Source organism: Octopus bimaculoides, chromosome 2 (assembly GCF_001194135.2).
Source record: "Octopus bimaculoides isolate UCB-OBI-ISO-001 chromosome 2, ASM119413v2, whole genome shotgun sequence".
Classification (NCBI taxonomy): domain Eukaryota; kingdom Metazoa; phylum Mollusca; class Cephalopoda; order Octopoda; family Octopodidae; genus Octopus; species Octopus bimaculoides.
The window spans coordinates 16,331,370-16,344,326 of NC_068982.1; the positions used below are offsets into that span (position 1 = coordinate 16,331,370).

The 12,957-nt window shown below is 37.2% G+C and overlaps 1 protein-coding gene across 5 annotated transcripts in view; it reads right to left on the minus strand.

Moving 5' to 3' along the window:
- The window catches only part of LOC106878755 (serine/threonine-protein kinase pakE), a 196,610-nt gene that overhangs the window by 158,240 nt on the left and 25,413 nt on the right, over window positions 1-12,957 (minus strand). For all 5 annotated transcript variants that reach the window (XM_052975699.1, XM_052975707.1, XM_014928076.2 and 2 more), the window contains one exon: window positions 10,127-10,939. In XM_052975699.1, coding sequence (XP_052831659.1) covers window positions 10,127-10,913 — 787 coding nt within the window. In that variant the 5' untranslated portion in view covers window positions 10,914-10,939. The remainder of the gene's footprint in view (window positions 1-10,126; window positions 10,940-12,957) is intronic.

Genomic DNA, 12,957 nt, shown 5'->3' on the forward strand with positions numbered 1-12,957 from the left:
TATATATATATATATATATATATATATATATATATATATCACTCATAGTCTTTATTACTATAGTGATCTGATTAGAAGTAAAAGAGAGTACAAGAGAACAATAACCATAATAAATGTAAAAAATGTAATAAGTTCAAGAAACTATTCTCCTGACAACAGCAGTTTGCATGTTGTATATATGTATATCATCATCATCATCACTGGCGGCCATAGTTACATGTGCAGTAGAGTACAGAGAATAAAAGAGAGGGTGAGATGAGGATTAGTGATAGAGAGATGAAAGACTATCAAGGAGGTGGAGAAGGCACCAGCTGTAGACTTATTAGGGCCATATTGGGCAAAAGACCAAAACACAGATATATTTACATTTATATATGAAATACTGCTGGCCTTGAGCGTAAATTAGGGGCCATTATCATAGCTGTGGTTGTTTCTAACACAGGCACAAAGACCCAGTTTTTTTAACAGGGGCATACAGTCAATTAGATTGGTGCAAGTACTTAATTTGTGCCCATTTTATTGACTTGGATGAAAGACAAAGTCAGCCAAGGCTGCAATTAAACTCAAAGGGTACATAACTAACAACCACAAGAAACGTTGGCTCTCACTCTACCAGTTCTGCCAGAGTAAAGAATTTAATCACTATTTTCCCATGTTGACATGTAAGAACCAAAAAGCAAGATTTAAAAATACTCAAGTCAGGATATATTTCAAAGGTTTTTGCTTGAAGTCCATCATAAAAATTATTTCAGCATCAATTCCAAAAACATTAGACAATCTTATGAAAAGAACTTTCGGACAAACTGCTTATATTATTCAGCTGAATAACCATTGCCAAGACTTGTTCAGTGAATACAATTACCAAGTAACAATCTTAGAAAGTATATTAAGGAATGTTTTGATAAGAGCACTGTTTTTTTTTTTTTTTTTTGTCTTTTACTATTTGCATCTATTTTCTTCATGCTAGCACAGATTGAACAGTTTGTGAACCTTTGAATCAATATTGTTGGAGCAACTGCTTTTAGAACTAAGATGGTCGTTTTGCTATTGATAAGTCAAATGCAAATGAAGAGTGAAACCTATTTTATCAGTTACACAGACTGATGCAAGCAGAATAAATACATACAAAACGAAATTATTTTTACACTACAACTTTAATCATCATTTTTTTTTTCTATGAATTGCTTTAATTTTTGAATTGTTATTTTTGCAATTTTCTCATTTGCTCATTCAAAGTAAAATGTTCGATAAATGAAGTGTGTTTAAAAATATAAATTTTTAATAATTATTTTCTTAACATAATTTGATAATACAAAACTAATTTCAGAAAAATAACATGCTATAATTATTTTCTTGAAGACAAAAATCATAAAATTATTAAAAATTGTACTAAAAATGTTTAAATAATTACTATAAGATGTTTGAAACCAAAACTTCAAAGTCAGAAGGGCTTTGAAAAATGATACAATGGAAATTTTGAAATTTAATCAATAAAAATCATAAAAAAACAAACAAACAGAAAACATTGAACAGTAGAAACAGCAAGGAGCTGTTTTTGCTTAATACACATACACACATCCATACATATAGCATAAAACAAAAGTAATCTTATTTCTAAAAAAAATAAACTTCAGTAAAAAAAAGTTTTGAAGAAATATAATCCAATTTTTGTATTATAATAACTTGTGTCTCAATTCTGTATAACTTGGGAAAAAAAAAGTGTTCAAAAATGTACATTGAATTACTAGTTTTACCAAATCTTGCAGAACAATAATAAAACCACAATGTAGAAATGGAATCTTCCTATAAATTTACAATGCTTCAAGCAAAAGAAACACTAGACAGATATTTTACCTCAATGCTTTCACCTTAATTCTTGTTTCAAATTGCTAATTCACTGAGATTTTTCAGACTGAAATATCATAAGCTTTCTTAGAAATAATATCTTTTCTATCACGTATATCTATTACTTGTTTCAGTCATTAGACTGTGGCCATTCTGGGGCAGTGCCTTGAAGGATTTTAGTCGAATGAATCAACCCCAATACTGATTGTCAAGTGGTGAGGGGGCACAAACACAAACGTGCGCACGCACACACACACACACACACACACACATCAAATCTACTCACAAGGCTTTAGTTGGCCCAAGGCTATAGCTCAAGCTGCCACACAGTGGGGCTGAACCCAGAACCATGAGGTTGGAAAGCAAGCTTCTTACCACACAATCATGCTTGCACCTATATGTTTATATATATATATAATTCCAAGAGAGTTAGAGGTTGTGAATCCAACCCACTAAGGGATAATATCTATCCAATATGCTGCCGGAAGGATACCCGATTTGTATATTGTTTTTATTGTCCTGTCCTCTTAATTGAAAAATAAACAGGTAAATTGACATAATACAATGTCTGCAAGTTGATGAGTACCACATATTCCCCTCCATTTTCTTATTGCTATATATATATATATATATATATATATGCATGTATATATTATAGAGGGGTTGACCCGTTTATGGGGTTACTCTGGGTTTCTTGCTGATAAGGTGTTTAGCCTTACAGCATATCTTCAGACCCCAAACACTGCTGGCATGAGACCTCTTTAAAATATGGAGGGGGAAAGCCTTGTTTTTAAGGGTAAAACCCTAGGTGATTATCTCCCTTTGCCAATATCTATTGATCTTTGGCCAGACAGTTATCTATATATATATATATGTGTACACATATACATATACACACACAATATTTTTTATTTATCATCATCATCGTCGTCATTATTATTTAACATCCGCTTTCCATGCTGGCAAGCCAAAAGGCTGCACCAGGCTCCAGTCTGATCTGGCAATGTTTCTACAGCTGGATGCCCTTCCTAATGCCAACCACTCTGAGAGTGTAGGGGGTGCTTTTCTGCAATATACTGCATATGGAAGAGGACAGCTGCATAAAGAAGTGCTGAGCTCTAATTGTGGAAGGAACCTGTGGAAGAGGTAGACCCAGGAAAAGTGGGATGAAGCGGTGAGAAAAGATCTTTGGACACTGGGCCTCACTGAGAAAATGACAAGGGACCTGGAGTTGTGGTAATTTGCTGTACTTGGGAAGATGCATCAAGATACGTAAATGCACTTATGCTTCATAAATGCATGCACACTGGTGGCATGTAAAAAACATCCAGTACACTCTGTGAAGTGGTTGGCATTAGGAAGGGTGTCCACCCATAGAAACCATGCCACAACAGACGACTGGAGTCTGGACAGCTCCCCAGTTGGCCAGCTCCATGTTAGACCATCCAATCCATATCAGCATGGAAAACGAATTTATGATGATGATGATGATGATGTTATATATTTTGTGATTGGTTTTAGTTCTTAACTTTGTGTCTATAAATTATTTCAAAATAAAAAGGTTTATAATGGTTACCAAATACTTAAATTCTTGATACCGGAAACTTCAAAAATTGCAACAAAATGTCACAACTCTGAATTTATGTTTCAATAGATTTTGAAAATGCAATAAGTAATTTGGAGGGGTTTATTGAAATAACTAGCTGGCCCTGTAACATCAAAAATGACAGCTAATTGCAGTATTTTGTATATAAATATGGAGGGTAAATCAAATTAAAACACTTGTCAATGTTCACATACATTCACATACTTCCCTTGTACACATACTCACATATACTCACACAAAGTTGAAATGCTCTTTGATTTTTCTTTTCAGCATTGAATATTCACCATCCCACCAGTTTGCCATCACCCCTTCCTTCCTTATTCATCTATCACCCTTTCCTTTCTCATTCATATGTTGTGATGGAGAAAAACACAAGAGTACTATTATAGTAGATGATTTTATTATTAGGCTGTTGTGATTACCCAAGTCATAATTTTGTGTAAGAAAGTGTCTTACATAAAATTATGACTCTGGTAGCTCAGTTACTTAACGTCCATTTTTCCATGTTAGCATGGGTTAGCCACAGACATGTCTGATGCAGGATTTACAACCAGATGCTCTTCCTGTTGCCAAACCTTATCTGTTTTTCAAATAAAGGATATTTTTTTTTATATGACATGTCTTCAACAGTGCCGGGCAACTGACTATGGTGTCAATAAGGAAGGCAAACGTACTACTGGTAAAGGTATGAAATGACAATATCGCTACACACACACATACACACACACCAACTTCATTCACAAGACATTGGTTGGCTGAAGAAGGTTTTAATTTAAATATAAACACTTTAAAACATACAACTTTATATCATAGAAATAAGAGCTAGCTTTAAGCAGGTTAGAATCAAATGAGATAGTATCTTAAATATCTTGCATAATTATAACTATTAAAATCTCTCACACAAATTGGTTTCATATTACTACAGTATTAAAAACAACTGTACTTTCCAAGGTCCTAAATGTGCACAAGCATCATGGGATAACTTTTAAGTGATATGCTATTCACATTAATTTTTTTTTTCTAATAGCTTCTCTTACTAAGTGTAAAGATATTAATAACATTAATTTTCCAAACTAGTGTCACAAAATGGAATTAAGTTAGCAAGATCATTGAGCTTGGAATGTGTTCATAGCTGAAGCAAATGTATTTTACTAATGCAGATTATACCAACTGAGGAAACCTAGAACAATGCAACATTCCATTCCTGGCCATAGACTATAGGAGCTTGTGTTTGGTGGGAAATAACCAATATTATAATTTTCCTTCCAGTTGTTTATTTAAGAGGATGTGCATGGTCTAAAAAGACTAGGTCTACCTCATGGTCCTGGCAGACAAAATGGAAAATGTGTTGCCATGGAGGTACTAGAGCAGTCACTCAGATTTACAGGGCTCACACCCATGGCTGGAGTGTGAGCTCCACTTACAAGGCTCACACTCTGTTCAACTTGGTAGCAGTGAACAGAGATGTAGTCCAAGAGCCAAGAATGCTAGAGATCTCAACTGTCACAGGCTCAGCCACAAATCTCTTAAAGAGCAGCCAATACTTTTTCATTCTGCCCTTCTTGTCTTGATGAGCAGAGAAGCCTGGGCTGGCAGACAAACACACCAGGTTGCTGCTGGAGAAGGTGTCACAGCTTGTAGCATCCCAGATGAGGGACCTATCACCATGTAACGAGAAAGTTGTCATGCCATCTGGCCTTTTACTGACCCCTCTGTACAAGCCCACTAGCTTGAGCTGGGAAGGGAAGCCTGTAGTGTCTAGGCCATACTTCATGATCTCACTGAGAGCAGCATGGTTTGGAAGATGGCCAGCACTATAATGGCATGACAATGGGTGGAGACTAAAGGAACCCACAGTGGATCCACAGCAGCATTTGTGAGACTCACAGATCCAGAAGTCAAAGCCTCAGGAAACACCAATGTGCAAACAGTCGCTATCCAGCTGAGTGCCAGTTAAGAGTGGTGGTCAGGATGGTGCACCAGCTTGTCTGAGATCGTGCTGCATTGGATGGCATCCTAGTTGTTTTGTGGGGACTGGACATCCACAAAGGGGAAAGGAGATGGGAGCTGAGCTGGGTCCATGTTGTGTAGGCTATCTCATGCTCCCATCAAAGCAGGTTCAGTTGTGTTGTGGAGAACCCTGACGAAAGGTCACCAAAAGAAATACTGGCAGGACAAGTAAGACCAGAGAGTGGAAGCCCAGGCCTCCAAGTGAGGTGGCCTGTTGCCACCCAGTGCTGTCAGACCAGGCATTACTGGAAAGAATTTGCAGATGTTATAACCAAAAACAAGGCAAATACCAGAAACAATTTATATAAACTCATAAATTGACTAATAAATTAAAACTTATGGATTTTCTGTACTAAATTCAGAACTGAGGTTTTGGGCTTTTTTTTTCTTTTTAATGTTTGACATCTCTTATTCCATGATTGCATGTATGGGGAGGTTTATTTGTTAGAGCAATTAATTTTACAACTAGACACCGTTCTTGTAGTTAACCACTCAATCACGAATTAGGAGAGGAGCCTCTTTTGTTTTCTTTTAAGGCAAACTGGAGCAAGCAGTGTTTGTTCAGAGATGCAATACAAAAGGCTGCAATAAAATCTGAATACATAACCATATGGTAACTAGTCCATCAACTTAATTTCAAACTCCAAACACTGAAGAAATATAAGTTATAAAACATTTCACACATCAAAGAATTTTATATAAATATTTCTTATTGAAGACTTACACTCACTTGATGACGTGTATGTGTGTATGTGTGTGCATGTGTGTGTGAGCACGATTATAAAGTTGATTTTTCAACCATATGCTTCTGGATTCTATCGCATTGTGTGGCACCTTGAGCAAGTGGCCTCTGCTGTATCTTTGAGTTGACCACTACATTGAGAGTGAGATTTGGCAGATGGAATTGCATGGAGGTCTGCTGAGAATGTGATGTGTAAATATTTATATACACAAACAGACAGACCAACATGTATACACACATATATATGTGTGTGTGTGTGAGTATGTATGTATATATCATCATCATCATCATCACACATGTTAAATGATATGATGATTTTACATATATATATATATATACATATGCTGGTGGAACATAAAAAGCACCCACTACACTCTCAGAGTAGTTGGCGTTAGGAAGGGCATCCAGCTGTAGAATTTCTGCCAGATCAGATTGGAGTCTGGTGCAGCCTTCTTATTTCTTTATTGCCCACAAAGGGATAAACATAGAGGGGACAAACAAGGACAGATAAAGGGATTAAGCTGATTACATTGACCCCAGTGCGTAACTGGTACTTAATTTATCGACCCTGAAAGGATGAAAGGCAAAGTCGACCTGGCGGAATTTGAACTCAGAATGTAACGGCAGACGAAATACCGCTAAGCATTTCGCCCGGCGTGCTAACGTTTCTGCCAGTTTGCTGCCTTAAGTCAAACCGTCCAACCCATGCCAGCATAGAAAGTGGATGTTAAATGATGACGACAACGATGATGATGATGATGATATATATACATATCGTTGCTATTATGCAAAAGTGTCCTAAGTCCAAAATGTTGCTTTTTCAGAAAACGAAAAAGGAGTTTCAACATCCCATAGCAAAACCATTGTACTACACTGACAATGTTTGATATGTTGGCATCTGAAGCAGTTGGAGATACAATAGTTTGACCAAAAGAACCAGGCTATTGCAAGCAAATCTAAATATTGAAACAATGCATTTGGCCAGATTTGGACATACAACAGTTTAACATAATAACAACAATATATATATTGCCCCGAGGGCTGACTTGGTGTATTTACACCTATTTGTCGACAGTGAGAAACGTTCTCCATGACAAAATGCACTGAATGGCTGGCTTTTTCATGGGCCCAAATATGCCTCAAGCATATTGGAACTGGTAACGAGTTCTTATTTATATACATCACTGCTTAGAGCTGTCACCTAGTATTTTATTTATGGCAAGTCACTGAATAGCACAACCAGTCATTGAACAACAATGGAAATATCATAAGAGGGACTTGTCTCTCATGTCAGTTCACAACACCTCCCTTTCTGGTCTCTGTTGCTGAAGAGGAGATAATCACTCTGAAAAACCATGCATCCCACTGTCTGTTTAGAGAGTGCAGTGAGCTGACTCTGTGTATTTGCACCTATCAGTCAACAGCAAGAAATTTTCTCCATAACAAAATACAGTGATTGGCTCTTTTTACAAGTAAAACAAGTTATATATCATCATCATCGTTTAACGTCCGCTTTCCATGCTAGCATGGGTTGGACGATTTGACTGAGGACTGGTGAAACCGGATGGCAACACCAGGCTCCAATCTAATTTGGCAGAGTTTCTACAGCTGGATGCCCTTCCTAACGCCAACCACTCAGAGAGTATATATATATATATTGACCCTAAGACTTATTCTTTGTAAGCCTAGTACTTATTCTATTGGTCTCTTTTGCCAAACTGCTAAGTTACAGGGATGCAAACACACCAAGATCAGTTGTCGAGCGATGGTGGTGGTGGTGGTGGTGGTGGGGAGACAAACAGACACAAAGACACACACACATAAATATATAGATATATATAAGACAAGCTTCTTTAAGTTTCCGTCTATCAAATCCACTCACAAGGCTTTGGTCGGCCTGAGGTTATATTAGAAGAGATTTGCCCAAGGCGCCACACAGTGAGACTGAACCTAGAACCATGTGGTTGGGAAGAAAGCTTCTTACCACACAGCCACATCATGATCATCATCACCATTTAATGTTCATATTGCATGCTGGTTAGGGCTGGATGGTTTGACAAGGAACCAAGGAGTCAAAGACTGCACTGTACACCAGGGTCTGGAGTATACTGGATCTCCATCAGTTTCACTGAGGAGTATTCAGTCACTGAAGCCACCAAAATTACCTGTTCATTGAATTATCATGTAACAGGCTGAATGTTCCAAGGACAGGCTGAATGCAATTCTCAAGTAGAACCAGTATGACAATACGAGAACCATCCAATAGGCATCCACACAGTTTCCTTCAACTTAATTTAATTTCTATGAATACATCATGGCTGAATAATCAAGAAGTTCACAATCACAAGGCCCCAGGGCTTGGCATCTTAGGCAAGTGTTTTATATCATAGCTTTGGATCGACTAAAGTCTTGTATGCATGTGTATACATTGACCCATCCATCTTTTGATACATATGCAGACAATAACATATGCATATGAGTGTCTGTGTATATATGTGTGTATATATGTGAGCCCAACCCATGCAAGTGTAAAGAAACAGAAATAAAATGATGACGATGATGATGTCGATGTATGTATGCACAGCTTTCTATGGAGGATGGAAACATTGCCATGAAAGAAGAATGGCTGATACTGGCATATGACTCCCACAGTCAGAAACGAAGTGACCCAGTGACTAATCCATTGGAAACCTTTACCCACAACACTTATTCTTCATAAATTGCAACACAAAATGAAATAAATAAATAAATGCTTTTAATCCAGCCCTCCTTTATTAGCTATAAAAGAAGATTCTTGGTCTTCTCAATATGGTGGTTTGGAAATAATTTAGTCCCTAGTTCAAACTTGTATGAAACACATTCTATACTTCAGAGTCATCAAGATTGTTAACTATGAGTTTCCTGATAGTAAATGTATATGTTGTTGCAAAACATTTTTCACTGTTGGGATGGAATTTAAAAGATTGCCAGAAATACTGATTTCATGTGTTATATATAAGATAGTAGCAAAAGTACCAGTTTACAGAAAGTATTAATAAAAAAATCAGTACTTCTTTGGTATTCCCTGCCACCCTATAACTTTTGAACCAGTAATTTTTTTTTTTTAATTTTTCAGATTCATATGTTTTCGATATCAGAGATTAAGATTTAGCAAAAAAAATTTTTTTTATTTCAGTCTCCCCACACCAATTTATTTGCTTTGTTTACAGTTGACAAGACGCATAAACTGACAGCTTCCAAATCCTGTTTCTTGATTGGGTGAAAATTATCAAACTTTAAACCTCTATAACTTTTTAAATACATTCAAGTTAAATTGTTGGAGTTGTTTCACCTTTTAAAGAATAATGTTTTTGAAAAGTTATAGAGGTTTAAAGTTTGATAATTTTCACCCAGTCAGGAAACAGGATTTGGAAGTTGTCATTTTGTGTGTGACAGCACATCAACAGTAAACAAATTGGGTTGGTGTAGGGTGGAATTGAAATCAAAAACAAGTTGTTTTTTTTTGCTTCAATATTGAAAACATGAATCTGAAAAAAAATTAAAAAGATTAAAAAAGCACTGGTTCAAAAGTTATAGGGTATAAGGGAATTCCAAAGAAGTACCAAAAAATCATATAGTTTATGATCTCCTCTAACAAAAATGTGCCCATACACAAAATGTCAGCTTCTTGAGAGTAAAACTGTAGCTTAAAAACATGGTACCTACTTAAAGACATTCACTTTTAGATATGAAGAATTGTAGCTATAAATCTGAGAATTGAACAGACTGATAGAGGACCTTAAATTACTAACCATCAATATTTTTCTCATAGATACATGAAATGAATGACAATAATAATTTTTTTTTAAATGGGAATGACATAATTAAGCTACATCTAAGAAATTTTTAAGAGGCAAAAAACAAGAAAGATGAATGTAACTCACCTGCTACTTGTGTCTCTGTAGCAAAAGATGTGGCTCCTTGCAAAGTAACAGACTCTTCTGTAGGAATTGGATCTTGAGCAGATGAAAATGTCTGGAGTGCTGCTGCTTCTTCCTCTCCCTCACAAGATGTAATTTGTAACATATCAGTTATCTTGTTAGGGGACGATGGAGCAGCTGGCGTTGAAGTGACTAACAATGGCATTGAAGGCAGTATAGTACGGCCATCAATGTCAGAGGTTTGTGGCTGGCAGTTGCTGATATACCAGCGAGAAGGCCGTGTTGGAGGGACTGCATAATTAGTGTCTGGTGAAAGAACAGTTTCAATATGACTACTTTGACTGGAAGTTGTACCACAGTTGTTAGTTTTATCAGCAACAGTTTGTATATTATTAGTATTATTCCCATTACTGCTGCTAGTAGAGAGACTGGCATTGTTTGGTATAACTGTGTTTGTCGTAGAATTATTAGTGATAGTAGATAGATTAGTACTACTGGTGGTAACTACCTCACCACTTAGTACTGATGGTCGGTTCGCTTCATTTGGTTCTTCTTTTATAATGATTGGAGCTTGTCCTGATCCACGGATGGGAGTATTTATTTTATCCAATCCATTAGAACAGCAACAATCACTTTTAGTTATTACTTCACTAAAAAGATAATCTTCCTGATAGTCATCAACAGCTACTTTAAAATTGCCACATATTTTCACACTATTCCAAAAAGTGGCATTAGCATGAAAGTATTGATGTAAAAAACTGGAGAAAGCCTCCTTGAAATCAAGGCCCATTCTTTCAGATATAAAGTAGATTCATCCTATAATGGTCCAACAAAGAAAAGAAAAAGAACAGTTAATGTTTTATTATTACCGATAATACACACCAAAATATATTAATATAAATGGGGAAGAGTACTTCTTTTTTAATTAAAGATATGTTTATGGTACAACTGAAATTGTATAGTAAGTTTCCTAAACATCTTTATTTTGAGCGTCCAACAATCATTCTCAAGATATACTTCAATTTTCTTTTTCTAATTTTAAGCTTGAATGAAAATCATCCTCCATAAAATTGCAGATGTGCTGTAGAAATATAATTCAGAAGAAAAATTCTGATCTGAAAAGCAACAAGGAAAACACAACATTGGGGATTATATGATAGCAATAACTTTATATGATCTTTGGTACTTGTCGATCAAGCAAAATTTAAAATTAGACAACACAGGCCAGAAACACTGAATGATGTGTGTTCAAGAAGGAAGATGAAGACAAATGAGAAACATCATCATCATCATCGTCGTTTAACGTCCGCTTTCCATGCTGGCATGGGTTGGATGGTTTGACTGAAGGCTGGCAAGCCAGAAGGCTGCACCAGGCTCCAATCTGATTTGGCAGAGTTTCTACAGCTGGATGCCCTTCCTAATGCCAACCACTCTGAGAGTGTGGTGGGTGCTTTTTACGTGCCACCGGCAGGAAACCAGTCAGCTGGCACTGGCATCAACCATGCTTGCAATGTGCTTTTTACGTGGCACTGACACGGAAGCCAGTCAGGCGGCACTGGCAACGACCACGCTCGACTGGTGCTTTTTTATGTGCCACCAGCATGGGTGCCAGTCAAGCGGCACTGGCAACGACCACGCTCAAATGGTGCTTTTTACGTGCCACGCTTTTTACGTGCCACCAGCATGGGAGCCAGTCAGGTGGTACTGGCATTGGCCACGACAATGACTTCACTTGACTCAACAGGTCTTTGCAAGTGCAGTTTATTGCCCAATGACTCTTAAATGGGCTGGTTATGCTACACTGGTATAGGCCCCGGTTATGATCTCACTTGGCTTGGCTGGTCTTCTCAAGCACAGCATATCTCCAAAGGTTTCGGTCACTTGTCATCAGCTCCATGAGGCCCAACTTTTGAAGGTCATGCTTCACCACCGCTTCCCAGTTCTTCCTGGGTCTACCTCTTCTACAGGTTCCCCTCTACTGCTAGGGTGTGACACTTTTTTACAAAGCTGTCCTCATCCATATGCAACACATGACTACACCAGCACAGTTGTCTCTCTTGCACACCACATCTGATGCTACTTATGTCCAACTTTTCTCTCAAGACACACTCTATCGTGCGTGCACACTGACATTACACATCCAACAGAGCAACTAAAACTACATGTGTAGAACAAGAACATGTTAATCAATCAATGTAACCTCATGTACAAACGTATACATAAATACATCCTTACATATGTATCATCATCATCATTTAACATCAGTCTTCCATGCATGCAAGGGTAGGACGGGTGACAGGAGCAGGCCAGGTAGAAGACTACCCCAGACTACTGTTTCTGTTTTGAAAAGGGTTTTATGGCTGGATGCCCTTCCTAACACTGAGAACATTAATCTGATGGCTTACTCTACACTTGTGTAGAGTACAAATTTATTATTCTTAAACAAGAATGCTGTTGACTGTGACTTTGACGTTTTAGCTAGTTAAGCCATTGTCAGACTGATGATGGCTTAATAGGTCAAAACTTTGAAGTCACTATCAATAACATTCTTGTTTAAGAATAGTGTGTGTGTGTGTGTGTGTGTGTGTGTGTGTGTGTGTATGAGTTCAAATTCCGCCGAGGTTGGCTTTGCCTTTCATACTTTCAAGGTCAATAAATTAAGTACCAGCTGAGTAGTGGGGTTGATCTAATCGACTGGCCCCTTCCCCTAAAATTTAGGGCCTTGAGCCTAGAGTAGAAAAGATTATTTAAAGCAGTTAGATTTAGTCCCATGCAACTTAAAGTTGTATTGGGCCCAATCAAACTGTATTAAATAATAATATAACTGACTCCTA